Source organism: Falco peregrinus, chromosome 13 (genome assembly GCF_023634155.1).
Source record: "Falco peregrinus isolate bFalPer1 chromosome 13, bFalPer1.pri, whole genome shotgun sequence".
NCBI classification, from domain to species: domain Eukaryota; kingdom Metazoa; phylum Chordata; class Aves; order Falconiformes; family Falconidae; genus Falco; species Falco peregrinus.
The window spans coordinates 13,118,622-13,145,414 of record NC_073733.1 but is presented as its reverse complement, the minus strand read 5'-3'; the positions used below and the strand labels follow the sequence as shown (position 1 = coordinate 13,145,414).

The window sequence follows — 26,793 nt, the reverse complement described above, 5'->3', positions numbered from 1 at the left end:
ACTAGAAGCTGCTCCACAACCACATACAGGATGGGAGGAGGAGACCAAAGGGAAGGATGTACCATAGGAAAGAAAGGCTACAGGGAAAAAAGAAAGTCACAGCCACTGAAATACCTGCTGTCTGCTGTGGTGGGGGATGCGGGCAATCCTCTGAAGCAGCCAGGGCTTCCAGTGCCTGCAGGGTGGACACCAGGGCATCGTCCAGCTCTTGTGCATGGTCTCGGACCGTCCGCGGTTGCACGTTGTCTATCAGCGTGACAGGGATCTTGTCGTAGAGGATGCCACACAGATGCCGGCCCTGCTCCTGGCTCTGGGCAGCTGCCCGGCGCTTGGGATCATCCTCGTCTGAGCTGTTGTCTCGGAAGCCAGGAGGAGGCGCAGCGATGGCGGGGAGCAGAGATGTTGTCTCATCTTCTTCCTCATCACTCCCAGGAGGGGGAAGTGACATCAAGTCCACCATATTGTCCCGGGCACTGCTGGGCTTGCCCCCCTTGGATGAGGCCAGACGGCTCTTGATTTTGGCTTGGCAGGACTCGCAAAAGTGCGAGGTGTCACCCCGCAGGTGGGTGTCTATGGTGTGCGCCCTGGCCCTGCTTGTGTGCCTGTCTTGGTCAAGGCCATTTGGGTCATACTCGTTACCTGCCCCGTTGTAGCCTTGGCCAGAGCTTTTGGAAGTGGGGTCAGATTTGGTCCTGGGACGAGTTTCTTCAAAAAAAATCAGGTTTTCATTGATATCCGTCCTGCTCTCTCTTTCCTTCCTCTGCTCTCGCATGTGCAGATAGCAAAAGCTGATGAGCTCCGAGTCCGAAGCCCTGGCAGCTGGAGTTCCAGCTGCTCCGGTGCTGGTGGCAGAGCCACCCACCAACCCGCTCTCTTTCTTTCCCGTGTGTCCCGCTGTGGCAGGCCGGTGGAGATTGTGTGCGTTGATGTAATCTAAACCAAAACCACAGCAGGCACGTTAGCAGCAGCACCCAGGAGAAGGAAAAACAGCATGGGGAAGCTCCTGCTCACCCTGGCAACGCATCCATGTGCTCTCTGTCCTCCAGCGCTCGGTGTGCTGGACTGCAGTGGGACATGCATGTTCCCTGCAGCACAGCCAGGCCACCTGGCTGGTCTCTTGAAAAAACATCTGCAACCAGCTGGGCCTATCTGCCAGTAATGAGAGCAGAAGAATTGTCCTGCAAATGCAGATCACAGAATCATAGAATGGTTTGGGTTGGAAGGGACCTTTAAAGGTCATCTAGTCCAACTCTCCTGTAATGAGCAGGGACATCTTCAACTTGCTCTGAGCTCTATCCAGCTTGATTTTGAATGTTTCCAGGGACGGGGCACCTACCACCTCTCTGGGCAACCTGTTTCAGTGCTTCATCCCCCTCATCGTAAAAAATTTCTTCCTTTTGTCTAGTCTGAATCTACCCTCTTCTACTTTTAAAGCCTTACCCCTTGTTCTTTCACTATTGTCTCTATTAAAAAGTCTGTCCCCATCTTTCTTATAAGCCCCCTTCAAGTACTGAAAGGCCACAATAAGGTCTCCCTGGAGCCTTCTCTTCTCCAGGCTAAAAACCCCAACTCACTCAGCCTGTCCTCCTGGGAAAGGTGTTCCAGCCCTCTTATAATTTCTATGGCCCTCCTCTGGACCCACTCCAACAGGTCTATGTCTTTCTTGTACTGAAGACCTCAGAGCTGGACACAGTACTCCAGGTGGGGTCTCAGCAGTGCAGAGTATAGAGGGGCAGAATCACCTCCCTCGACATGCTGGCCATGCTTCTCTTCATGCAGCCCAGGATACAGTTGGCTTTCTGGGCTGCAAGTGCACATCAGCAGCTCATGTCTAGCCACCACTGCCCCCAAGTCCCTCTCCACAGGGCTGCTCTCAATCCCTTCATCCTCCAGCCTGTATCAGTATCAGGGGTTGTCCTGACCCAGGTGCAGAACCTTGCACTTGGCCCTGTTGAACCCCATAAGGTTCTTGCTTCTTGAGCTTGTCCACATCTGTGTGCCACAAGAATGGCATCTCATCCCTCAGGCCTGTCAACTGCACCACTCATCTTGGTGTTATCTGGAAATTTGCTGAGGGTGCCCTTGATCCCACTGTCTGTGTTGTTGAAGAAGGTAGTAAACAGTACTAGTCCCAATATGGACTCTTGAGGGACAACACTTACCACCAGTCTCCATCTGGACATTGAGCCTTTGACTGCTACCCTCTGGATGTGACCATCCAGCCACTTCCTCATCCACCAAATAGTCCATCCATCAAATCCCTCTCTCTCCAATTTAGAGAGAAGGATGCTGTGGGGGGCTGTGTCAAAGGCCTTACAGAAATCCAGGTAGATGACATCCATAGCTCTTCCCTCATCCACAGATGTAGTCACACCATCACAGAAAGCCACTAGGTTGGCCAGGCAAGATTCTCCCTTGGTGAAGCCATGCTGGCTGTCTTGAATCTTCTCCCTGTCCTTCATATGCCTTAGCACAGCTTCTAGGAAGACCATGTTCCATGATCTTCCCAGGCACAGAGGTGAAGCTGACAGGTCGGTAGTTCCCAGGGTCCTCCTTTCCACACTTTTAAAAAACGGGTGCAATATTCCCTTTTCCCAGTCACCAGGACTTCACCTGACTGCCATGACCTTTCAAATATCATGGAGAGTGTCTTGGCAACTACATCAGCCAATTCCCTCAGGACTCTGGGATGCATCTCGTCAGGTCCCATAGACTTACGTCTGTTCAGGTTCCTAGGTGGTCATGAACCTGATCTTCTCTTACAGTGGGAGGGACTTTGCTCCCCCAGTCCCTGTCCTAAGGTCCATCCACTTGAGAGGTGTGGGAAGACAGGTTGCCAGTGAAGACTGAGGCAAAAATGTTGTCGAGTACCTCAGCCTTCTCCTTGTCCATTGTTACCAGTTTGCCAGCTGTGCTCATCAGGGCAGGTGTGCTTGCTCTGACCTTCCTTTTCTGGCTGATGTACCTATAGAAGCCTTTCTTAGTATTCTTTGTGTTCCTTACCAAGTTCAGCTCCATCTGTGCCTTGGCCTTCCTTTAACATCTCCACACAACTGGGCAGTGTCCCTACACTCCTCCCAGGATACCTGTCCCCGCTTCCACTGCCTGTGCATTTCCTTCTTGCACTTTAGTTTGACCGGCAGGTCTTGACTCATCCATGCTGGTCTCTTGTCTTCCTTTCCTGATTTCTTACACTTGGGGATCGAGAGCTCTTGCACTCATGGAAAGCACCCTTAGAGATCTGCCAGCTCTGTTCTGCTCCCTTGTCCCTGAGGGCAGTTTCCCAGGGGGTCCCGTTGACTAACTCCTCGAACAGATCATGGGCTGGAAGGGATTTTGGGTGATCAGCTTGTCTGTACCCTATCTCTGAGGCAGGAAAACTGTAACTAACCTTCATAAAAACATGTGTGATGGAGGTGAACACATTCCTATGGGTGGCTTTGTATGTGCCACACTTGCCTTGGCCTCCCCACCTGAGTGTGTGGGCCTCTCTAGAGGAAAGGGTTAAGCTCTGAGGGATACCACATGTGTTGCCACCAAGAGCAGAAGGGGACTGCTGACACTGAAGACAAGGGACCTTCTGGCTATGAGACATCAACCCCTCCCAGCTATAAGGAGGCAGAAGGGAGAGGGATGTACAGAGATTTACATGGTGGATGTGGAAGACAGCCAGCAGCCTGCATGGTATCAAAAGAAGCAGCAGCAGGCCACCTCCTTGTGTGGTTTGCTCCACTGTCTCCAAAATGATTACGTGCTATAGAGTTTAATCCTATAAATTTTATAAAGTTAAATATTATGACATATATGATGAGAAAGTATTGACCCTAAGGCTGTTTTTTGTGAGGAATTAGATCAATGACACCATGGACCGGCAACACACTGAGCAGTGTCCTTTTACAAACAACCTTTAGACATCAGAAATATTGTCCTGTTCTTCCCTTTCCAGCTCCCCACCAATCTCTTCTCTAGACTAACCACAGCAAATTCCTTTAACCTTTCCCAACGGGTCTGTTTCCTAAATGTCTCAGCTTTCTTACTGCTCTGGGCTGGACTCCATCCACGTCAGCTACCTGGGAAAATGTGTTGTTTCTATGCTGCGCGACAGCAGCAGGCAGAGGAAGCAAGATCCCAGTAGCTTGCTGGGAGGCAGAGCTGGGCAGAACCAGAGGAGGGCTGGCCAACACAGCAGGCACAGAGACACAGGGATGCGGGTACTACACCACCGAGCCACCAGCCATATTCAGAGGGCAGTGGGAGCAGCGTGGCTGCACTCATGAACAGGGACCTTCAGCCTCAGTCTGCCAGTTGGCCAGACCAAGCAGTTTTCCTCAGGGAATTGCTAAACATGGTGCGATATTGCCTTTCAGGGAGGCATCCAATGTTGCCTGGCTGATTCTGACAGACACCCCTCCCAGTCCCTTGCTGCCCACGATCCACTCTCTGTCTGTCTGGCTGACAGCTATCGGATCAGGCTTGCTCTGAAATAGCCCTCTGCTCCTGCTGTTAAGCGTTTTGCTGCGACAGCCTCTCCTTGCTCCCTTGTGTGAAGCAAGTGGCTGAAATACTGCTTGAACTTCTGGCCAGTGGTCCAGCCCCCAGGAGGGGCATCTGTCTGCATTACAGACTGAATTGTGCAGCTGTGCTGAGAATGGCTGCCAGGGGGATGCAGGCTCCATCTTACCAACTATAAATTAAATCAAATACATTCTAATTAAATTCATTAGCTCAACAAATTGGACAATTTGTCTCCCCAAACACACGTTTGCATTATACTGTTCATCACCTGCCATGCTAAGATCCCAGCCAAAACAGTCTCTCTCCCATTTATGGACATACCAGGGCTCAGAAATGACAGCTGTGTGAGTGAGCACAGGGCTGCCACAGCTGGGGACGTGCATTCTGTGCTGGGCTGTGGTGGGACAGTGTGAGCTGAAGCAGAGGCTTTCCCAAAGTCAGACACCTCTGATGGGTCATGCTAGCAGCCTGCCCCGCTTGGACAGCCTTGCTGGCTGCCCATGCCAAGCCAGGGCCTGCTGCTGAATGGGGCCAAAACCCCCAAATCCACAATCCAACTGCTGGATGCTCTGGGGGAGAAGGTCCTGACAATGTGCTGAGAGAGCAACCAAGGCCACAGAGCTGCTTGGCTGACCATGGTTGCTGGTGGGAGCAGGCAGAGGAAGGGGCAGGGAGGCAAACCGATGGTGCAGCTCCAGTCCAGCACAACCCTTGCTGTGGAGGGCAAGGATCTGGCATACAGCTTCACAGGGAAATGCAGAGAGATAGATCTAACTGATAGCATCCAGACAAAGCATGCATTTCTAAAAATGTCTGCAGTTCAGCAGGAGGTTTTAATGGTCCTCAGGGAAGGTGGATGTGCTCCTCTTCTAGGCAAAAAGCACAGGCCAGGGCTCAATTTTACGTTTAAGATTCTGACACAGCCTGCCTGCAGCCTGGAAAGTCAAAGCCTGGGCTAACTTGATTCATCCCAGTGGGGCTTTCTTATCATTCCTGCAGAAATGTGCTAATGATCAGCAGTCCCTGCTCCCTGTGATCCGCCTAGCTCCTGACAGCTCAGCCTGCAGCTGTGGTGAGACCAGAACTGTGAGCAGACTTAGTTTTCTTGATACACACTGAATTCACTCCTTCTGAAGGATGCCTGGGTGGCCGGGCCGAGTATACTGGGTCTGAAGGGACACTGTGCCACTCCACTGGCCAGAGGGGTTTTCATTGCACCCCTAGGAGGACATACTAGGCCAGCTAGAGAGGTGCTAGCTTTTTGGTTTGAAGACCATGGATCCATTGCTCCATTGCTGTCTGACCCACATCGTGACTTCCCCTTGCACTCACTCCGGCTCCCTGCAGTGACATTGGTTTCTTGAGACTGCCAAGAAAAGAGCAAGATCTGCTTCCCCTTTTGGCATAGGTTTCGACCATGCCCACGAAGCAAAATCCCCGAGAAACAATCCTGACTGCTACCACAGTTGCTAGTGTGGAAAAGCACCAGTATCTTGAACATGTTGAGGTATCCCGAGTGTCCAGTAACTGGGTGCTGCCAGCCTCCCTCCAAGCCCTTGGGGATGTTCTGGGATGCTCTCTGCTTCCCACTGCATTCCTCTGACTCCCCACAGCCGTATGTCCCATGTGTCTCTGTAGCCCATCTCAGGGTGACATGACCCAGGGAAGGACCACTCTGATGACAGCCAGTTAAGTTGGAAACGCTCTCCACTCATAGCAAAATGTGACAAAATGTGTTTCTGTGGGGCACCCAGAGCAGAGAGCACGGTGACAGCCATCAGTAAGAGGTGCAGGTGAAGAAATGAAAGGAAATCATGTACATATACTTACACCAACATCACCTGCCAGGTCTTTCCCTGGATTTGCTGAGGTTGCTGCAGATGCTTTCCTGATGCCTCTTGTGAGTGTGTCCTCCCACATGTGCTAAGTCGGTGTCCAGGTGCCTTCCTCAGACCTCAGAGGCACTGAGTCCTTTCTCAAGGACAAGGACTCTGCTAGCTCTCAGCATTCCTCCTACCTCCCCAGCTAGTCCCATCCTGAGAAGGCAGCTTTGAAACTCTGTCAGCTAAACTGAAGAATTGTCACAGCTCTCTACATCTGCAGCGTCACTTGGGAGGTCTGGGGGACAATGTTCCAGAGTCAGCTGGGTCAGTATTTTTGCCCATCATCCAGCCACTGATCTTGTATTTTATATTTCTCTATACAGAACATATTTGATGTGAACACCTGCATGGAACAATGGCATGGCTATGGGTGCTCATGGGTGGCTCTTGTTTGAAATCACTCTTGAGAATCATTTTGAGGGTGACTCACACCTGCAAGTCATCCTCAAAGAACAGAGCATCAGCGCCTGGTGGGACAGAATGTGTCTTTACTTCTTCTTGTCTCTTGCTGTGCCCAGACCAGCCCTCTGCTCCTTGCATCAGTCTGAGCACCTGAAGAACTGAGACACCAAAGTTTCCTTCCTGGTATAGGAAATCAGCAGAGCAGCCACGCTGGCAGAGTTGCCCGTGCAGCCCAGAGCCCCACTGATGAAGGCAGCAGTGTCCAAAGGCAGCAGGAGCGCAGTCCCTGGCTGACTGCATACACTCCCATTGGTCTCCGGAGCCAGGATGCTGGCCAAGGAGCATGTGCTGCATCCCTGTAGCAATGCACAGGCTGTTCTGTGAGGACCCAGCATTTAGCTGGCAGCATTACAGGTCTTTTCAAAACAGCACCTCCTGGATCTGCTCTAGGAGCAGCCAGGAACAACACTTGCAGGGAGTATTTAGGGCCCAAGCTGACACTGCAGGTCAGAGCTTATCCAAAATGAGGACTTGTCTCCCTGCTCCTTGTTTTTTGGTTCTGCAAGGGGAATGGGAGCAGAGGGGAGGTGCCAGAGAAACCCTTCTCCTTTCTAATGCTGCAGAGCCCTGGGTGGAGGGAAGATGAGGAGGGGGAGGCTGGTGAAGGGGCTCGCACAGAAAGCAGAGGCTGAAACGTACCTGCCTTGATAATCTGAGGTGGGGGTGGCTGGCTGGGGGCCCTGGAGAATATCATCTTCTTGGAGTCCACCAGGAGACGGCAGTAGCCTGCGATCAGGCAGGCAAAGTTGGTGGCATCGGGCCACTCCATCAGCAACACCAGCGGCTGGAAGGCAAGAGAGGCAAAGTGCATGAAGGCCGTGTGGCTCAGCTGACACAGGACCCATGCTCCAAAGAGGTTGTGCCAGGGCCCTGCATTGGTATAACTGGTGAGCTGGCTGGCACTTTTAGCACCCACACAGGAAAAAACAACCAGGTGCATGTCCTTGCTCCTGTGCTGTGCACAAGAAAGCGCCTCACTGTAGCTGTAATGCCAGCTTGCTGACTCCCCTAAGGATGACGGAAGAGGTGGAGTCCCACAGGGCGCAGGCTGTGCATGGCAGGGTCCCCATGCTGGCTCCTGATCGTTTGCCTGCATGTCTACGTTCTAAGCCTACCTGCAAGCACCAATTTTACCATCAGGCCCTGGGGAGCTCAGGGAGTTTGTGGAGTCTCCAGCTGTCAGAACCCGTTTCGCTGCAGGCACCACATCGCCCTCCCATAAACTGAGACATCTGCTTCCAGCAAGATGCAGAGGGGGCAAAACCCCATTACAGGCTCCCCCAGCCACCACTCTGAGCCTGTAGATCTTATTTAAGTCTAACCCTTCAGAAAATTAAATTTATGCTTAGGAGCAGATGGTGTCTTCTCTTTTAGGAGAACATTTATTTACATGCTAAAAAGGGTCTTTGCTTTAAAGAGAAGGAAAAAATCTGACACGATCTGTGTGCTACATATAACCTTACTGCACAGTCTAGCAGCAGACACCGTGACTCCCTGACTGCCAGCTTGTCCCAAGAAGGTTAACTAGCCTAGGGAAGTTGTTGGAGTGGGATCCACTCTTACCCACCCAGTGAGGTCCCATGTACTGATGGGACCTGGCTGGGCAAAACATCCTGCATCAGCTCTGCTCGGTCAAGCAGTCCATGCTTGGTCTGAGCCCCCAGCACCACTCAAGGTGGACCCATGAGATGGAAAAAAAATTGACAGTGCCTTCAATGAAGTCATTGCGTGGCACCTCTACCCCTTGCACAAAGCAGCCCCACCTGAAGGGCCTTTGTACAGGGCTTACATGAGGCAACTGGGGGATGTTTAGCTACTGCTGTGGCTTGGGCTGCCTGTCCTGCTGTGCTTGGTCTCTTGCACACTGACATCCCTCCAAGACTCAGAAGAACTTGTTTACAACATCCACGGCAAACCAAGCCCATTTTAAAAATGACTTAAGCCTATGCAGTGGGAAAGGCATTGAAGCTATTTTGGTCTTCTTGTTTTATAAACACAGGAGGTTTCTGATACCCACTGGCCAGTTCTCTGCCCTGCTCACCACTCGCTTTTTTAAGCCACCAAGACAACTCTGGCAAAGGAAGACCTGGCCTTACAGCACATCACACTCTGGACACAATAAACCCAGGTGTGAAGCCGTCAGTCCTGGACAGAACCACGTCTGATCCCCAAGACACATGAGCCTCTGGTAGGGGCTGATTCCTCCTAGGGCCAGGGTAAAGAAGTTCCCTCCTTGGCTGCTGCGCAGGAAGAGAAAGGAAAAGAAATAACCTGACGCGTAAGAGAAATAACCTGACAAGTGAACACGCTCTACTGAGAGGCTCTGCCTCTGCCTGCTTGATGAGGCTCCTTCTGCATCATGAAAAATAAATCTGAGATGACACAGATCAAAGGGAAATTATCAAGATAGAGAAGGGAGAGAAGAGATTCTACACATAGCTCAAAGGAGGCAGGCGTGCAGTGGTGAGGGGGGGTGTGACATCTCTTAGCCCAGCTCCAGTCTTGACATAAGTGATGAAAGGAAACCATGTGTTCCAGTTCTGCCATATGAAGCATTCTTAAAACAACTGCATTCCACACAGGGCTAAGCCTTGTTGGTTTTTTTAAGCCATCTGTTGAATAAAGAGACATTTGTGCATTTTCCCCCGTGTTATGCAGCAGGAAGGGTTTGAGTGCTAGCAACAAGAAAGGAAGCAAACAGCAAGGGTAGAGAGGCAACGGCTGATGGGTACCCACTACTGCCAGATTAAATCAGGAGGCCAAGGCAGGCTGAGAATTCCCTTTCAAAAGCAAAACTAGAGGGGTAGTTTCTACCATGTATGAGTCACATGCCAGAGATTCACAGCTAGCTCCTGGGGACACAAAGGCTGAGTGGCACAGAGCCGTGACCATTCATTGCCTTCCTGTCGGCACCTGCAGTTCAGCCCGTGGTGCTGTCTGGGGACCCCGGCTGGGTACCAGTACCTCTGAGACCCAGCCCTATTTCCATCTTTGCTCAGACACCTCTGCTTCAGGATGAACCCACCCATCCAGAGATGGGACTGTAGGTTTGTGCTGGCAAGAAGCAGCCCCTGCATCTCCCCTCCTCCTGAAGGGAGAAAGGACTGAGACACAACTGTTCCAACTGGTGTTCCTTGCCTACAAATAACACACACACAACACACCATGCCACCGCGAGCTCCCCGCCAGGTCTCCAAGCAAGCCCAGCTTCCAGACTGGCTTCCAGCAATCGGTGCATGGCATGCTGGGGTTAATTGTAGCACTCCGCTCTGAAAAAGAGGAATCTTAATACTGATTAGCATTACAGCTTAGCGAGGGGTCTTAGAAATGATTACTCTCACATCCTGGCAAACAAGCAGTGCGACAGTTCTCTAATTGTCAAGCATTCAAATATTGTTATTAGGGATTAAATCACTTCAGGAGCAGCTTGAAGCTGTCCACCTGCACTCATGGCAGTGCTCCAGCAAGCTCCCCGTGGCCTGGGAGCCTGTCCTGCAGGGGCTCTGTGTCCTGCCGATGGATTACTGGCTGTTTAAAAAGCTACTGAATGGGAGCAAAGCTGCTGCAGTCAGGCTGCTTGTCTCTCCTGGCCTTGGTGGCTCCTCTGCTGCTCAGTAACAGAGGTCTGGCTGGTTACAAGGCTGTACCTCTCTCTTCCACCCACCTAGGTGATTTTACCGACATTGCAGCAGCTCGGCTGCCTTCAAGACTTGCACCTTGCTGCCCCATCTCCCTGAAAGTGGCCAACAGATCTGGAAGTGATTTGTGGGGTCAAAAGGCAAAGCGACAACACGATTGCAGCAGCCTTGTTTCCTTGGAAAATCAGGCCACAGAGAGGAGGTGTCAGGGATGGCGGCTAACAGAGATGTTATTTTTAGACATTGGCAATCTTGGTCACCCTGTTCCATGCAGGCAAGGCAAATGAGATCTTGTGGAGAGAGCCAGGCACAGGCGAGCTGAGCAAACATTGACTTTCTGAACAGTTGCATGAAAAATTTCCAACTAGTGTTGCTAAGGGTTTTAGATGGTAAATTCAGGACAGCTTTGCAAGGAGCTCTCTGATTACCAACAATGGAGGGGTGTAGTCTGTGCTTTGGGCTTCCTTGTAATACCCATGTCTTGTGGCAAATGGGATTGAACACCTTTCCTTTGGAAACATCCTGCAAGCAGCAGTGAGGGCTTGTGCCCGTGGTCAATACTGGCCTGGTCTCCAGGGGGCTGGGGCTCACGCAGCATGCCTGCCTCCTCCTGCAAGTTTTTTAACTCACTGCTCAAGCTCAACCAGACTTGACAAAAAGGCAGCAACCTGAAAAAGCATGAATCTTCGTAAGTTTTCTAAACCCAGTGGTGCAGTAGAGCTCACATCTATGAGCAGCCAGAAGGCAGGGAAGGATGCAGCAGGAGCAAACCCGGTGTTGTTCCTCTAAGACCTGCTCTTTGCCCTGTCAGCACTGATATTTTTTGGAAGTGGACACATAGTGCAGTACCTCTTTCCTGGCTGTTAATCAGGAAATGGTGTTCATCACCAATGGGGAACAAGTTATTAACTAGGATGACCCTTTGGTTATCCTCCAGCCATGCACTGATGATGTGTCTCATGCCAACCAGCCCATTCTCTTCCTCCTCTTCACTGGCACATTCTCTCTGCAACAGTGGTGGTGGCCCATACCTTGGTGGCCCTGAGGGATCTGCTTCCCTGGGATGCCAGAGCAGAAATGCCTGTCTGATTTTTGACAGGGCAGCAGCACCTTTAGCATGAAAGCTGGTTTTACACAGAAGCAAACTTACTGGGATAATCCTACTGCTCTAAAAATGCCAAACATCAGATTCTCAGCGGGATGCACAGGTAAAGGTTTATCTCTGACCTGTAATATGCCAACATGAAAAGAAGCAAATTTTAAAGAGAACACTCTTTCAATATCTAAATGTATAATAACAGCCTGAAATGACTGATGTTTTGATCTTTCACTCAACTGGTTTCCTAGATTTTTCTAGTCTTAATCAGAAAAGGACATTTTTTTCACTTAAAGTTTCTTTCTTGGCAACCAGTTTCTCTGGAAAGTAAAATAAAATATATTTACACTGGATACAAGAGATGAGTTTTCCATTAGCCTATTAAGGATATACTGCTTTTTCTATTATGCTCTGGCTTTAACTCAAACCTTGATGTCCTTCTGGAGAATATTCCCTTGTTCAGACAAAGGTGAAGGTTTCATAAAAGAACGTCTGTAGGAAATTTTATGGCCAGGGTTATGCTAGAGGATCTTAACAGTCCACATATTTAAATTAATTTATGACCTGATCTATGTACTCTATAACCCTTAAGCTTATGTGCACTTCCTTTTAATCTCCCCCCTTTATCATGTACTTCGGGTCTCACCCTGCTTCCTTTAATGTAGTGCAGTAGAAAGACGGGAGATGAATTTACATAACTCATGTCCCCTGGTTTATTTGAGGTGCAGTGCCAAGTTTATATTCGATAATATTAGGCAGCCGGGCCTAATGAGACAGCTGTCAATTTTTCACTTGTACATTTACCTTTCCTTCCCTCCTCTTAAGCATTGTTAACTCAGCCCTATTAATGTGCTGCTTGTCATTAGGACCATTATTTCCCATTTGTTGATCAGAAACCCCCTGCCTTTGTTTGCAGCAGACCTTCAGGTTTCTGCAGCAGTGCCTCCTTCCTTAGGGTTTGAGCAGCTGCCACCTCCACTGGGTGAATGCCCTCCTTGTTCCCTGCACGGTCCCACACAACATCACAGTAGATTGAGAGGTACCTCTGTAGACTGCAAACTTGTAGGTGTCTCCTTCTCTCCACTCTGATGGTGCTGCCCTGTCCCCAGGGAAGGCACAGGTCCAGCTTGTGTCTCCCCATCATGCTGCAGCTGCCACCCTGGCTGGCTTTCATCTCCCCTCTCCAGCCGCTCAAAGGGTTCATGCTCTTCCCTGTGGGATTTCTAATAACGAGAGCCTGCCAGCACTTTTGGCATCCTCCACGTTTCCTATTTGTTGAAGCAAGTTCTCAGGACTCCCAAGGTTGCAATACCATTGGGCTGCGCTCACGCCCACAGCACAGGACACCTGAAGTCTGCGTGGTTGGTTTTCCTTTTTTTTTTTTTTTCTATTTTTTTTTGGGGGGGGATGTTCTTTGTTTGTTGGTTTTTTTTTTTAAATAAATACATCAAATACTTGTAGGCTTGGAAACTGATCCTGTCCACATGTTGTCTGACTCTTGTGTTTCTGGCTGGCTCCTGTCCTGGGCAGTACCATAGGTGGCACTGGGGCTGGCACCACACGCTGGTATGTGCTGTGTTTTGCTTTATGCCTTGCTAGAAAGGTGCTGCGAAGAGGGAAACTGCATCCACCCCTCCCACCCCAGGTACTGAGCCAAAGGAAATCTCAATCTCTCCCTCTCTCCCACGAGATGACAGTGTTTCAGAACGCCTTAATGGAAAGAAAGATGAATTCAGGTTAGGGAACCAGAGCGTTTAGGTCTATCATTGCTCCAAGCCTCACTCTTCATGTAGGAGAAATTCAGTCGGCTTCACTCATTGCTTGCATGAGCAGGAGTAATGCTGGCCTTACCTGCCCTCATCAGCTTGATGTGGCTTCCCACCATTTTCAGACTAGAGTTTGGCAAACATATGGCACCAGCCTTGGCACCCATAGCACGTCCCTGCCACACTCAGCTGGGGGAAGCACCACTGGGCTCGGGGCCGGCTGCAGCCCCGCCGAGAACCGCTGCTGCTGGTGCTGGCAGGGAAGGCTGGAGGCAGGGGGTCACCATCCCATGGGCATCATGAGGGAGGGGCGCCCGGCGGGCAGGGCTGGCCTCCCAGGGGGAGCAAAGGCGGCTGCACCCTGGCCACGCATGGTGGCTTTTTATTTCCATGGCAGGCTGGAAGCATGCCGTGGCCCCTGGGACAATGACATCAATAGCCACATTCCAGGCACAGCAGCAGCCAGGGATCTTTTTGAATTAATTTTTCTTTTTTTTTTCTTTTTTTTTTTTTTTTTTTCTTCCCCTCTGTTGAGTCTTGATCTCAGCTAAAGTGCTGGCTGGCTGCAGGCCCTGCTGGGAGACATAAAGTCAATTACCCTGATGCCTTTGATTGAATTGCACTTGGCGAATGGCCAGCCACCCGGGGCTCCTGTCCTGGAGCCCAGCATGGGGACAAGGCACAGCATGGGACAGCTCCTCTGTTAAATTGCAGACGCTTGTCCGGGCTCAGGCAATCCAGCTGCCCCCAGAGCATTCCTCTTTCATTCCCGTTCAGAGGGCTTCGGCAGCTTTTTTTCCCAGTGTCAAGACCATTAATAATAAAAAGCCCAGTGGCGTGTAGCTGTGTAAATCAGAAGGGAGAATAAATGCTCCATTTGAAAAGGCATTTCAGTAAGCACAAAAGCTTTGCTTCTGCAGGAGCTGTGGAGCTGCAAAGCAAGGGGTGCGACCTGGTGGAGCCACCCAGCTGGACATCAGGAGCTGGCTCCAATCTGCCCACGGAGCTGAGCAACTCTCCCCACACCTTCTGCACTGGGGAGCTTGGATGAGCACAGTGAGCAGCAGCCCCTCTGCCTCCTCTGCACCCCATCAGTACTGCTGGGCTTGGCCACATGCCAGGCAGGAGCTGCTGACACTGCCCTTCCCAGGATGCTGGGAGGTAGAAGAGGACTTTGCAGTCCTGTACTGGGGAGGAGGGCAGATGCACGCCTAGAAGCCCAAATCTGAGCTGGCTCAGAAGCATTGGCTGCTCTCAAATGTTGGTCCCAGCACTGCCAGTGAGCTGGAGGGGAAAGCCCCTGGGAGATGCAGGCCTGAGGGCTCCCAGACCACTGAGACAAGCTACATTTAATGCATAAAGATCACAGGAGAGACCATGTGCCACCACCCTGTCGCCAGCAAATCTATGAGCTCCAGAATCAATGTTTGAACACTGGCAAGTCCAGGGCGCAAGAGGAAGAGCGAAGAAGCGACAGCCCCAGCAGAGAGGGGACTTTGCCAGGTGGGAATGGCTACACAATCCTGCAAAATGCCCACAAAGCTGCAGCACAGCTGGCGAAGCACCATCCTGCCACCAGCCACATACTGTGAACTTTCTCAGCATTTCCAAGCAAACATGCCCCACTCCTTCCAGGGATGTTGAGGTGAAACCTGCTCCTCTCCTCCCAGCAGCTCCCTTAGACATTGCAGGAAATAAAAATCCTTCTTGGACCCAGTAGCAGAGGCCTGGAGGCTTTGGTTCCTCCGTTCTGTGGCTGTGCAGCTCCTCTACGAGGGGTCCGGCCAGCATCTGCTCCCCCCTTGCCACTGTAGCCATGGCAAAAAGCTAAAGAAAGCAAAGCAGAGGCACCAGACCTGCGTTTGTATCACAAATGGGCTGTTTTAAACAGAAACTGAAGCCCAGGATGGAAAAGCTCCAAAACAAACCAATTAACTACCCAGTGAATAATTTATAAGACAAACATCGTTTTTTTCCTTCTGAACTAAATGCAAATGGCTTACAATCTCCTCAAGCCTGCTTGTTACCTGAAAATCTTCCCCAGCTCTTTCCCGGCAGGTGCGTCTGGGCTGTGGTTGCAGCCAAGTAGTGGATGAGAACATTTGGGTGGTGCTGGCTGCTGTGGTCAGGGTGTGCAGACCTCCTGGCTGACAGCCACTCTGTGACCCGACTCCCTTTTTTTAACCCTTAGGATCAACTACACAACAACAACAACAACCCTGGTGCTTAGAAATTCAAAATGGCCTTTCAGTACAAATCCCTTAACCAACACTGACCATCTGCTGTTTCCACAGTAACCCAGTGAGCAGCTGTGATGGGCCACCACCACCCTACTGACTCAGGCTGGCTCACTCACATCCCTGCCCTTCCTGGAGCTGCCCCAGCACCAGCATCCCTCAACGCAGCATCAGGCGTCACAGTACAATGGCCCCAGGGACATACATTCCCACCTGCTCTGCAATCCCTAGGGCTCTGACAGGCTTCCAGGGGTGATGCGGATTTGAGCACAGGTCCCCAGAGCAGTCAGGACACTACTTCAAACACAACCCTCTAATGGTTTACAACTCATGGCAGAAACAGATTTATTTGCAACCCAGGGCTTTAGCCAGTGACACATTCGGTGCAACAGAATAATTGCAGAAAGCAGATTAGCACTGCAAGGTAACAACCTTTTTGCCTGCTTTTCTTAGCCTTCCTCATTCATCGCTGTCCTGCGCAGGATTAGCATATGCCTCATTTCAGAGCAGACATTCTGACTTTAAAACCCAGCCCTTGGATAACGGCTAAATGAAGACAGGTAACAGCAGCCTCTGTGCTGGCAGGATGCTGTTGAGCCTGTTGAGATTCACAAGTGGGATGCTCACCCTGCTCCAGGCAGGCAGAGGGGCTTTCAGTGGCTGTAGGCAGCTGCCTGGAACTTCTCAGGGAGATAAAGCTGCCACACGTGTGTATGTGCTTGTGGGAAGTTGTATGTAAGCTGCCTTTTCTGCAGCAATTGGGAGACTGCATAGAAGGGACACAGAAGAAAGTCTGCTTCTACAGTAGGAAAGGGCTGGTGGTGTTGCAGAGTTAATTACTGCTGCAGAGCATGGCTGAGGGGAGCAGCACCGCCGGATCTGTGCAGAATCGCCACCTAATTTACAGAAGATGGATGTCAGCATCGCGTCTGCTGCTCCTGCAGCCAGTCTCAGCTGGACTGCACTGGGGGGACAACTGCACTCTGCCACGGCAGCGAGATGATGGCAGCACCAGAGGGGCCAGCGCACCCCACCGTGAGCTCGGTGCACTCCCGGGGCTGAGCAGCACCACGTGGAGCAAAGCTAACGCCACACACCTCCCCGCGCAGTACTCGCAGTAGGTGAGACTGCCATGGAGCTATGTGGCAGTGGGAACACACTGTGCTATGAGCGCTCACAGCGAGCCATGAGCAGTCAGTCACAGGGTTGTGACCAGCCTGTTATTAATACAGTAATATTTCAATTTATGCATACATATCCAAGGGGTGTGGGCACCAGGAGGAACCAGAAGGGTTACTCATGGTGCAGACAGTATCCCTTGGTTATACCTGCTCCATAAGCAGTAAGGAGGAGATCTGGTGGGCTCCTGCACAGCCCAGGCAGCTGGAGGGGACAGGCAAGGAGGGCTTCTGCCTGCCCAGGTGGCAGTGAGGGAGGTTTGAGGGTTTTCAAGGGTAGGGACAGGCACAGCAGGACACCAGGACTTCATCTGGGCAATGACTGACCTCAGTAGGTTGCAGATGGAATATTGCAGGTGTTACAGTTGACCAAATATCCACTGAATTACAAACGCAAAAAATGGGCTTCACGGATGAGGCTGCTGGGGGTGGTCAGACAAAGCAGAGGGGATGAGGATAAGCATGGTGCTGGCGGAGGCTGCCAAGGCATTACTGCAGTTCAGCAGAGCTGCTGGAGCAGACACAGCAGCCGCAGGAAAACAGACTTGGAGGAATTAATGCGCCTGGTGGGAGGAAGTGCTAAAATCCACCAGGAGAGGAGGCAGCAGGAGAATCCTAAACAAATCCACCATGATTACATCTGTGAGGCTACAGCTGAAATACAGAGTGCAAGGAAAGGGCTGCAGAGAGGGCTGAGGTTTAGAGACCTTGTAGCAGATGAGGAAATGCAGAGGCAGCCAGCAAAGCAGCTCAGCTTCATCGGCCTCTGGGGGAAAAGGGGTGAATGCAGGGGCAGTAAAACTGACCTACAGCCTACGGCTTAGCAGGCTTGTGCAGATACACCCTGTCAGCTGTGCAGCAGCATCTCCATGCCCCACAGTGGTCACAGCTCCGCTGTGCCAGATGTCACTGTACGAGACAGCCTCTGCCAAACACTGCCTCCGTCCAATTTAGCCCAAACTTAATCTAACTCTGTCCTGTTGAATTCAAGGTGGGAGCAGAGGATGAGGTCTGGCATTTATCTGTCAGATTGCTGCACCTCAGCTCCATCCTTCCCCATGGGGCAGGGAAGAGCTGGGCACGAGGAGGCAGTAAAACCTAGGATACCCTGGAGCAGGCACATGGCTACCTGCCTGCAAGTCTGCCAGAGATGCGTCCTAGCTTATTAAAAACCCAAGCAAAGGCCACTGGATGATGTCCTTAGGATCTTGTGGCTGCCGGACCAGACACCAAAGAAGTCAGTAAAGCTTTTACTGTATTGCTGACAGTCCTTTGGAAGGGTTTGGGACTCGGGAGAGGCAGGTGACTCTGAGGGGTGATGGGGGTGGCAGGGCCTGACCATGGGGACTGACTACCAGAACCAGCACTGCACCACACAACAACTAGCAGGGGACGGCAGGATGATAACACACAGGGCCCAGGAGGGCATGTACGCCCAGGGGTAGAAAGTCTGCTCTGTGGGCTGAAGGCCAGGATAATGGAGGCAGCTATCAAGATACCCAGGGTTTATTTGAGCCAGGGATGCCCAGCAATCTCTTCCCACACTCTGAGTCTGACATGCCCCATCCCATCATTTCCAGTTCATTCAATGATCCTGTATGGCTTGACAAGTTTCACAAGCGCTGCTAATGCATGAAACCCCACCAGTCCCCTCCAGTACCTGCATCCAGCTCAGGTATGGCCATGGACTGCTCCTCTCCAGCCCTGAGCAGAAGCGAGGTGCTGTCCTGCCTCCAAAGGGCCCTGCTACCTGCCTGGCCTGTGTCACCCGTCTGCCCCACGGGCACTGCTTGAACCATTTGGTAGGTGTTTGGGTCACGGCCAGAATGCCACCATGCCTGCACCGTGTACCCTCTGTGTCAGTCAGTCCCTGCCTCTATGGCTCAAGGAGACAGACAGGCAGAGGAGATGTCACAGACCATGTGCCCTGTGACCACAATGTGAAAGGGGCTTTTGAGTCCCTAGAAATCTCAAGGCAGATGCTCCAACGTGCGCTTGTGTCCTGAACCCCCTCAAAGACGAGCACCAAACACCCAACCACAGCCTCCGTACTAGCCCCTCTCCCCAGTGCCTGCCTCCGTGGCACCTGTGCCTACCTTGGCATCCAGGATGCTCGTCTCCACCCGGGCCACCCCGTGGTTCTCCCTGAACAGCTGGATCTTGCTGACCTTGCTGAACTCTGACAGCACTGTGGTGAGGTTGGTCTTCAGGTCAATGACGTGACTGATGCCATGCCGGGGTCCCACAAGAAGCGTGGTGGCTGGCTGCTTCTCGTCCTGGTAGCAGGAGCACATGGAGAAAGAGTGACAGACAGATGGGTGAATAAATGCAGCCTGGGGCTTCACAGACTGCGCCTGGCTTTCTCTGTGGAGCCAACCCTCGATGTCAGCAGCTTGGCCAGGTCCCAGAGGGCTTTTGCAGAGCAGCAGGTGAAGCTGGTGCCATGAACCCCCCTCCCTAAGCCTCTCTGCAGAGCTGGGAACAGTGTGAAGGATGCCAAGGCTATTTAAAAATAAAGCACTGAACTGACTGTCCACATGAAATATTCAGGCTTGCTGGTGTTGCTACAGAAAAGTAAGAGCGTGTTACAAATCTGCCTGATCTGACAATGCCTCTGAGAGAAGGAAGCAGAGGAGGGAGTGAATGCATTTTAGAAAAGAACTAAAGCCTTGACTGAAAAAAGAGATCACTTGCTCTGGACTGCCCAGGAAGGATGCTTCAAGCCAGACCTGGAGGTGAAGAGGAGCTGGGCAGACCAGTGCAGAGGAGAATAAAGGAATACTATTTACCACTTACAAGTGGTTCAGCTCCTAGGTCAGCTCAGAGTCATTGCTTTGGTGTCAGAGATTAAAAAAAAAGCAGGGCACCCACACCAGAGGTGAGCTGCCCAATGCTGCACACCCAGTCAGTATCAGAGGCAGGCTCCCCCTGCTCAGCCATGGCACTGACCAGACACCACGAGGTTCTGCCTTTACTGATTTCCTACAGGCAGCCCTCTGAGTTGCGAGGTGAGCAGCTCCATGGCATGGTGGAAGCAGAGCAGGTCAAAGGCTGCAAGAGGTGGAACCCAGGAGTCAAAGCAAGGGAAGCCAGGGAAGTGCTGAAACCTCGGGTGTGGGTAAAGGGAAGGATGGCAGAGAGGTGACACTTACATGGAGACCCCTGGATGGGAGGTGGAATGAGGGATGGAGAGGTGAGCCAGGCAGCAGGGAGCCGGAGTGGGTCCACTGTTCTCCTATTTGGCTTGGTGGCTTTCATTCTGCCATGGAGAAACTGAGGTGGCTTGGGTGAGGGGTGGAGGTGCCTCTGATGGAGATGAGGGAGGAGCGGGCAGTGGCAGCTTCCTGAGAGCGGTCAGGCTGGACCACTGCTGTCAGAGATGGTAAGGCCAGCTGGGCTATTCCCTGTGGGGACAAGCAGGGAACACAGTGGCCTTTGCCATGGGTGGCCCTCCTCTGAGATGGAGAGCAGGATGCTGCCAGGACAGGACTGAGCTACTGTGTCCGAAACTACGGCAACTTAATTGAGCAGGTTATGTCATTGCCCAAAAGGCTGGCAAGAACAGAGCCGACCCAGACCCTGTGGAGCTGAAGATCTGACCTACTGTCAGCAGAGGCTCTGAAGGCTTCTCTGGATGGGCTTGCACCCTAGTGGGGCAGAGCAAGAGCCCGAGGAAGTGATTTCTATAGAAGTCACATCTCCCCTGACTCTCCCCTCCAGCACAGACTCAGGACCAATGCCAAGCACCTCCCAGCCCACCCTGAATTACCGTACCAGTCCCACTGTGTTGAAGAGGACCCCAGCAAAGGTGGGCAGCTCGTTCAGGATCCTCAGGTACTGCAGCTTTGCCTGGGCTGTGGAAACCTGACAAAACACATCACACAGGTGATCACCATCAGCATAAGGGGCAAGAAATGCAAGAGGCTGGTGCAAACTTGGGAGCTCCCAAGCAGAGGTGTGCAGCATGTTGGCAGGCAGCCTGGGGCATGGGCTGTGCTGGCAACGAGCCTGGGGTTTGACATGGGGTGGAGGGGGTCTCCACTCCCCTGCTGTCTGGGCAGATGCTGGGACGTTACCCAAAGCAGAGGCACAGCCAGGGAGGAGCCCAGACATATGATATGTAACCCCCTGGGAGATGTATATTTCCCCCCCAAGATGTATAACCCTCCTGGGAGATACATAGCCCCCCCAGGGAGCTCTGATGGTTGCAGGGACTGAGGCAGTTGCTCAGCAGCCTCCTCTAGAGCCTTCCAAGCCCAGAGATAATGATAAACACAGGGTTAACGGATGTGTGCCACTTTGGCCAAGCTGAAAGCACAGCTGCCACACTGGGATTTATCTCCCATCCAATGGGACTTAGGTAGCAATAACAGGAGTCCCCAGGCAGCCGGGGACAACAGGACGGCTGGGGCAGAAGGCACACTGCCACCCTACCAGTCCTGAGCCACGGCCACGCAGGTTGGGCTCACCTTGGTGCCGCCAGGCTGGTTCTGGTGGGCTTTAAGCTGCTGCGAGAGAGATTTCCGGAGGCTCTTCTCTTTGATGAGCTGCAGGAGCGAGGGGGGCAGGAAGGGCTCCAGGCCCCACTCCTTCCTGCGGGGAAGGAAGCCTGCCTGAGCCACCAGAGCAGAGATCCTGCCGACGGGCAGAAACCAGGGATGCTGCCCAAGAGCATCCTCTTGCCATTAGTGGGAACGGGAGCCACACCAGCACTTCCTTGGTGTCACAGCCGGTGCAGCAGCAGCCCCCAGCCCGGGTTAACAAGGGGACTGGACCCCCAGTTGGTGGCACAGCCACTAGCACTGGGCTGGCAAACAGCAGTGCCAGGCTCTGCAGCTGAGCCCAGCTCCTGCTCACCTTCATGTAAGGTTAAGGGATGCAGGGCAAATTCCCAAGCCTCTTTTGGCGTCCTCCCTGGGGTGCCATCTCCCCCCGTTCCTCCCCATGCACACTGGGCAAAGCCAGCCTGCACAGATGGACTCCATATGGATTTAAGACCACCGGGAGCCACAGGAGGGCTGAGCCAGTTCTGCACAGCTTGGTGATGGGCTGAGATTACACAGCCACAGTGCCTTCTCTTCACCTTGGATGCAAGGTGGAAAATCAGCCTGGGTTCCCATGGAAATGATCCCAGGCTGGCACCAAATATCACCGCCAGCCCTGGCCAGGCTGCCATGTGTGGCTGGATGTCAGTGTGGGGGTCTCACACGGCGCTGTGGTGGGACCAGAGACTGCAGGTCACTGCTGTCAAGCCTGCGAGCCGGCCAGCTCCAGGGGGACTCTCAGGGCATCTCATGCTCAGCACTCCAAAACTTTGCTGGTAGCACCCCAGTTATGGCAGGGCTGTGAGCAGGAGCATGGGGAAGGCACTCAGAGGAGGGCTGCGCGGTGGTGTGGGAAGAGGGAGGGGGACTCACTCCACATTCTTGAGGGAGACCTTCTGGCTGGGGCGGGTGGCTGAGACGGTGATGTAGATGTGGAGGGCGGCCAGGCCCAGCAGCATCTCTGGCTTGGGGTCTGCGCCAAAGCGCTCTCTGATCACATCGTTGCGGCTCTGCAGGAGGGAGGAGAGGTGTCCTCAGCCAGCCACGGGGACAGGGCTCCCGCCACCTGAGGGATGCCTCCACAAAGCCCAGCCTGGGCAGACGCGTGGCCCACAGGCACCATCAGCTCCCAGTTCTTAGGGATGAGTCCCCTACCTGGATGTACAGGTACTCAAACGCTGCAGGATCCCGGCGCAGCAGCTCCACTGGGTCCTTGGGGAAGAAGCTCACACGGAAAAGGCATTTCATGCCATGGTAGTGTGTCCTCTGCACGACCTGTGGCAGGAGCAGAGGGGAGCAGTGAGCCCAGAGGCTGCATATATTTGCCTGCAGAGCATAAGACCCCCTCTCCTCTCCCCTGGGAAGGGATTTGGTTACACCGTGCACCACCTGATCCTTTCATCCCTGGAACAGCCCAGCCTCCCTTGGTGTGACATCTTTGCCTGGTGTGGCAGGGGTTTATGCCATGAGGGCTAACGCTTCCTCCACAATCCTCGTTTTATCCCTGATCCTGTACAGTGACAGCTTCCTGGCTCTCCTGGGCAGGCCAAGGATGTTCATGAATACTGCCTGCAGCTTCCCAGGCTGGAGCACCTCCATGGTGCTGTCAGGGTGGGATGGGTAGGGATCATCTCCCTCTTTGGACACCCTTTGCACCCCTCAGCCCACAGGACCATGCCAGAGGCAAGGAGAGGCTACACCACCCCATGGCACAACCCTGCCATGCCCCACATTGGTGGCAGAGGAGCCTCCCTGTGCCCCAGCCACCAGCCCTGGCCATCCCATGCCTGCTCACACCCAGCGACTTACGTGGGCCAGCGGCTGCTTGTCCTGGAGCAGCAGGAACCGGTGGCTGTACTCTGGGCTGGAATATTCCAAGACCAGAGCAAAGTGCTCGATGTGCCTCAGGGACAGGCGGTCCTGCAACGTCACCATCACATCCTGCAAATGCCACAGACAGGCTTGGGTGCAAGGCAGTGGCTCCCTCCCAGGGTGGGAGATGGCACCCTACTGAAAGCCCTTTCCTCCTCGGCACCTGGGGCCACGCCAGCGCAGGATGAGGCCCTGCAGCACTGGGAGGGGTCACAGGATTGTACCCAGCCACCTTGCAGCAGGATGTGACCAGCAGCCAGACCCCCAGCACTGCGGTGTTTTGGAGGGGGGCTGCGGCAAGCTGACCCCTGGGAGGGAGGCTTGCAGGAGCATCCATCCCGGCTTGAGGGCAGGCTTACAGCAAGGAAAAAGGAGTGGGAGAAAGAGCAAAACCCCATCCCTGCCAGCTGCAAAGCGTGCTGCCCGGGGAGGCTATCAATCATGCGGTGGCAGCTCGCAGCCAGCCAAGCGACGCTGCAGTGTTTGTGCAAAGAAGCAGGAGACAAGGAAAAATGGATCGGGCAGGCGGGAGGAGAGAAGCGTCACCGTGCCGTGGGGGGAGCGGAGGGGCCCACCTTCACGGTGGTTCGGCCATCGAACGTAAAGGATTTGATCTGCCCGTTCTCCAGGAAAACCTTCAGCACGTTGGGAATGAGGAGGAGAGCTTCTTTCTTCAACATGTCCTGGCACGCGGGGCCAGCAACGGGGGAGTGGAGGAGGATGGGGGCACAGAGAGACGGACAGAAGGTGGGGAGAGAGAATGAGTGTCATTGATGGAGTGGTTACAGCATCCCCCACTTCTCTGGGCTTATGTGCTAAGAGGCACATTTCCCTTGAAAATCCAGCATCTCTGCTGAGCCATCGAGACGTGCAGAGCTGGAGCAATTCAGAGCTGCCTGACAGATCAACCTCCCCAGCTCCCAGCAGCTGCAGCAGCAATGGAGCATCCCACTCTGTCCAGCACATCCCAGAGCTGTGCCCAAGCCTGGCAGCCTGTCCTGCTTCCCAGCTGGTGACACAGAGGGAAGGCGATGGCTGGGGTGGCTCAGAGCTGATCCCCCTTTCCTGACCCTTAACCCAAGCCTAGCCCACCTGAGCCTTGCGCACGCCCTGTGCAGAAAGTGGGACGAAGGCTGATTTTATGTAGGGAGAAGTGTTTCGATCAGATAATTACTTAATTGACTTTGCTTAAAAATAGGATTTGCTAAAAGCGCTTCACACTGGGTTTTTTTGGTTTGTTTTGTTGTGGGTTTGGGTGGTGTTTTTTGGTTTGTTTGTTTTTGTTTTTTTTTTGTAGGCTGCTTAATAAAACCTTTCTGCATTTAAGAGATAATGGCACTGGGCTGGAACGCTACTGCAGCGTAACAGCTTCCATTGCCAAGCAGCAGTGCCCTGGTCACCATGCCCCATGCATGGGCACTCCTGCAAAGCTTTTGGCACCAGGTTGGAAGGCACAGACCTTCCTTAGGGCAGGCGCTGGCACTGCCCGGATGTCATCCTCAGGTGCCCAGGGGGACCAGGTTTCCAAGGACAGTTTCTGGGGCTCCATCCAGATGGAGGGACAGGGGAGGACCACTGCATGTCCCCCAGCACCAACCCAATGCCTCGAGTGTGCTGCAGGGCGCTCTGGGCCAGAGGGCTGCCCTCACCTGCAGAGCCCAAATCAGGGCAGAGGAGCCCTGCAGCTCCCAGCCACCTCACACCCCACGGCCCCAGGGACACCTCAAGTGGGTGAATCACAGAGGAAGGCAGGGTAGGACTTACTGGGTCCGTCTCGCCGACCGTCACCTGCTCTGAAAATCGGACCTTCGCTGGGTTGGACCTTAGCTTCGCCTTCTTGGCTGCACTGATGAAAGCAGATTTGGGAGACTGGAAAGAGAGCACCGGATAAATCACCTGCCTGCCCTTGGAGCTGTGGCATGGGGAAAGCCAGATATGGGGCTCAGAGAAAGTCTGTCAGAAGCCAGCATGACGATGGGGAGTGGGCAGCAAACCATGAAATGGCGGGGTGGAAAGCAAGTCCCCTTCGCTGTGGTTATACAGTGCTGCAGGCAGTGCCAGAAGAATGAGCAGCAGCCCCTGAAGACAGGCCACCAGCCTCAGCGTGATGGGGGAGGCTGCACTCCCAGTAGGCATGTGTGCCCACCCCCTGTGCAGTCTGAGCTCCAGCAGACATAAGCCAGGGCTTGCTCGGAGGCACCAGTATGGGTTTGGGTGTGTGAGATGAGCCCCTCAGATGCGGGTCTGCGGCTGTGGGAAAGAGCTGGGTAGCTGGGAGATGGCAGGACCCTGGGCAGCCCTGTGGGATGTTCTGGTGGCAGTGTCAGGCACTGGGGAGCCTCTGCCTGCACGCACTCCACGGTTGTGCCACGGAGCTGTGTGTATCCGAGGGTGCTGGCATCAGCCGAGCAGCCTGTCCTGGCTGGAAGCCACCCAGAACCAGGAAGAAAAAAGTGGTTTTGGAGCCTGGCACATGCCCTGCTCCTGACAGAGCGGCGCTGGGCAGTGGCATCTCCTTCCTGCAGAGGAGAACACAGGGGAGTTCTCGCACTTCTCTCCTTCACCAACATCAAGGGGCTCAGTAAAGCAGAAATGATGCCCAGCCACCACTGCTGCTGGCATGACGATTCAACCTGCTCCAGCACCGCCCAATGCCAGCACCACCGCTAGCTGCACTGCTTGGGGGTCACAGCCTGGCACTCCCAGCTCTCCAGGGACTCTCCAGGGACACTACCAGGAGGTAGCGATGAGGACAGGGAGATGGCCACTTGCCCACGCTGATCCTGCAGGGCTGTGGCAGCTCTCAGACCTGACAGCTTGGAAGAGCTTTGGGGTGGTGGGACACCAGTCCAACACCTCAGCTGAGCTGCTGAATGGTCCCTTGGGGCCTCCAGGGACCCCACCTCAGTCTTCCAAAGGGCCTGGCTCCCGCTGGTCTCACCTGGTGGGTATGCAGGACTGTGAGGACGATGAAGTCCTTCGCCTTCCTGTGACAGAAAGGAGAAATTAAGGTGGATAGGACTTCACAGCAGTGGACCTCAATATGTGAATTTGGCTGTCAAGAGAACACATCCCACCCTTCCCAGCCTGGTGACAGCTGGGACCTTTGTGGGCTCCTTGGGGCACTCGGTAATACAGCTGTGGGTGCTTTCCCAGTGCTGCCCGCCTCTTGGCCAGCTCGGAATGGGTATGGCACTTGCTCCAGGGCACTTTCCCTGCTCAGGCTGAGGCTTCCCCATGCCAGCAGTGACCACTGACAACAGAGCTTGGGGACGTGCACTGACACCCCAAGGCTCCAGCTGGGGCACAGCAGCCCAGCACAAGCTCCCTCCCCAGAGATGACAAGAGGTGTGTGTTGTCCTCACCTGACAAGCTCGATGAATCTCTCTCTGGGGGCTTCACTCACATCCTCATCATTGATGGCTAAGATCTGGTCTCCTGGCAGGAGCTTATCCTCAGAGGGGCCGCCTGCCGGGAGAGAGGGTCAGGGCCAGCCCAGGCATCCTGGGGATGCGAGGTGGGGGGAAGCAGGAGGGTCCCAAGCACCCCCAAAGCATTTGCCCATGTATGCAACTGTGGAGGGCACCCCACAGGCTCACTGG

At 53.5% G+C, this 26,793-nt stretch overlaps 1 protein-coding gene across 4 annotated transcripts in view; it reads right to left on the bottom strand.

The window, feature by feature from the left end:
• FRMPD3 (FERM and PDZ domain containing 3) overlaps positions 1–26,793 on the bottom strand; it is a 65,800-nt gene that overhangs the window by 6,930 nt on the left and 32,077 nt on the right. For 3 of the 4 annotated variants that reach the window (XR_008749735.1, XM_055818306.1, XM_055818305.1), the window contains 12 exons: positions 26,557–26,659; positions 26,133–26,178; positions 24,956–25,060; positions 23,767–23,874; positions 23,129–23,260; positions 22,475–22,594; positions 22,193–22,329; positions 21,245–21,368; positions 20,550–20,639; positions 18,872–19,051; positions 7,500–7,644; positions 115–933 (listed from right to left, as the gene is read on the bottom strand). Coding sequence is in view for 3 of the 4 variants with exons in the window: in XM_055818306.1 (XP_055674281.1) it covers positions 115–933; positions 7,500–7,644; positions 18,872–19,051; positions 20,550–20,639; positions 21,245–21,368; positions 22,193–22,329; positions 22,475–22,594; positions 23,129–23,260; positions 23,767–23,874; positions 24,956–25,060; positions 26,133–26,178; positions 26,557–26,659 (2,109 nt within the window). In the remaining variant the exon portion in view is untranslated. Of the gene's footprint in view, positions 1–114; positions 934–7,499; positions 7,645–18,871; positions 19,052–20,549; positions 20,640–21,244; positions 21,369–22,192; positions 22,330–22,474; positions 22,595–23,128; positions 23,261–23,766; positions 23,875–24,955; positions 25,061–26,132; positions 26,179–26,556; positions 26,660–26,793 lie in introns of those variants that run through there. The other variant, XM_055818307.1, reaches the window with a different exon arrangement.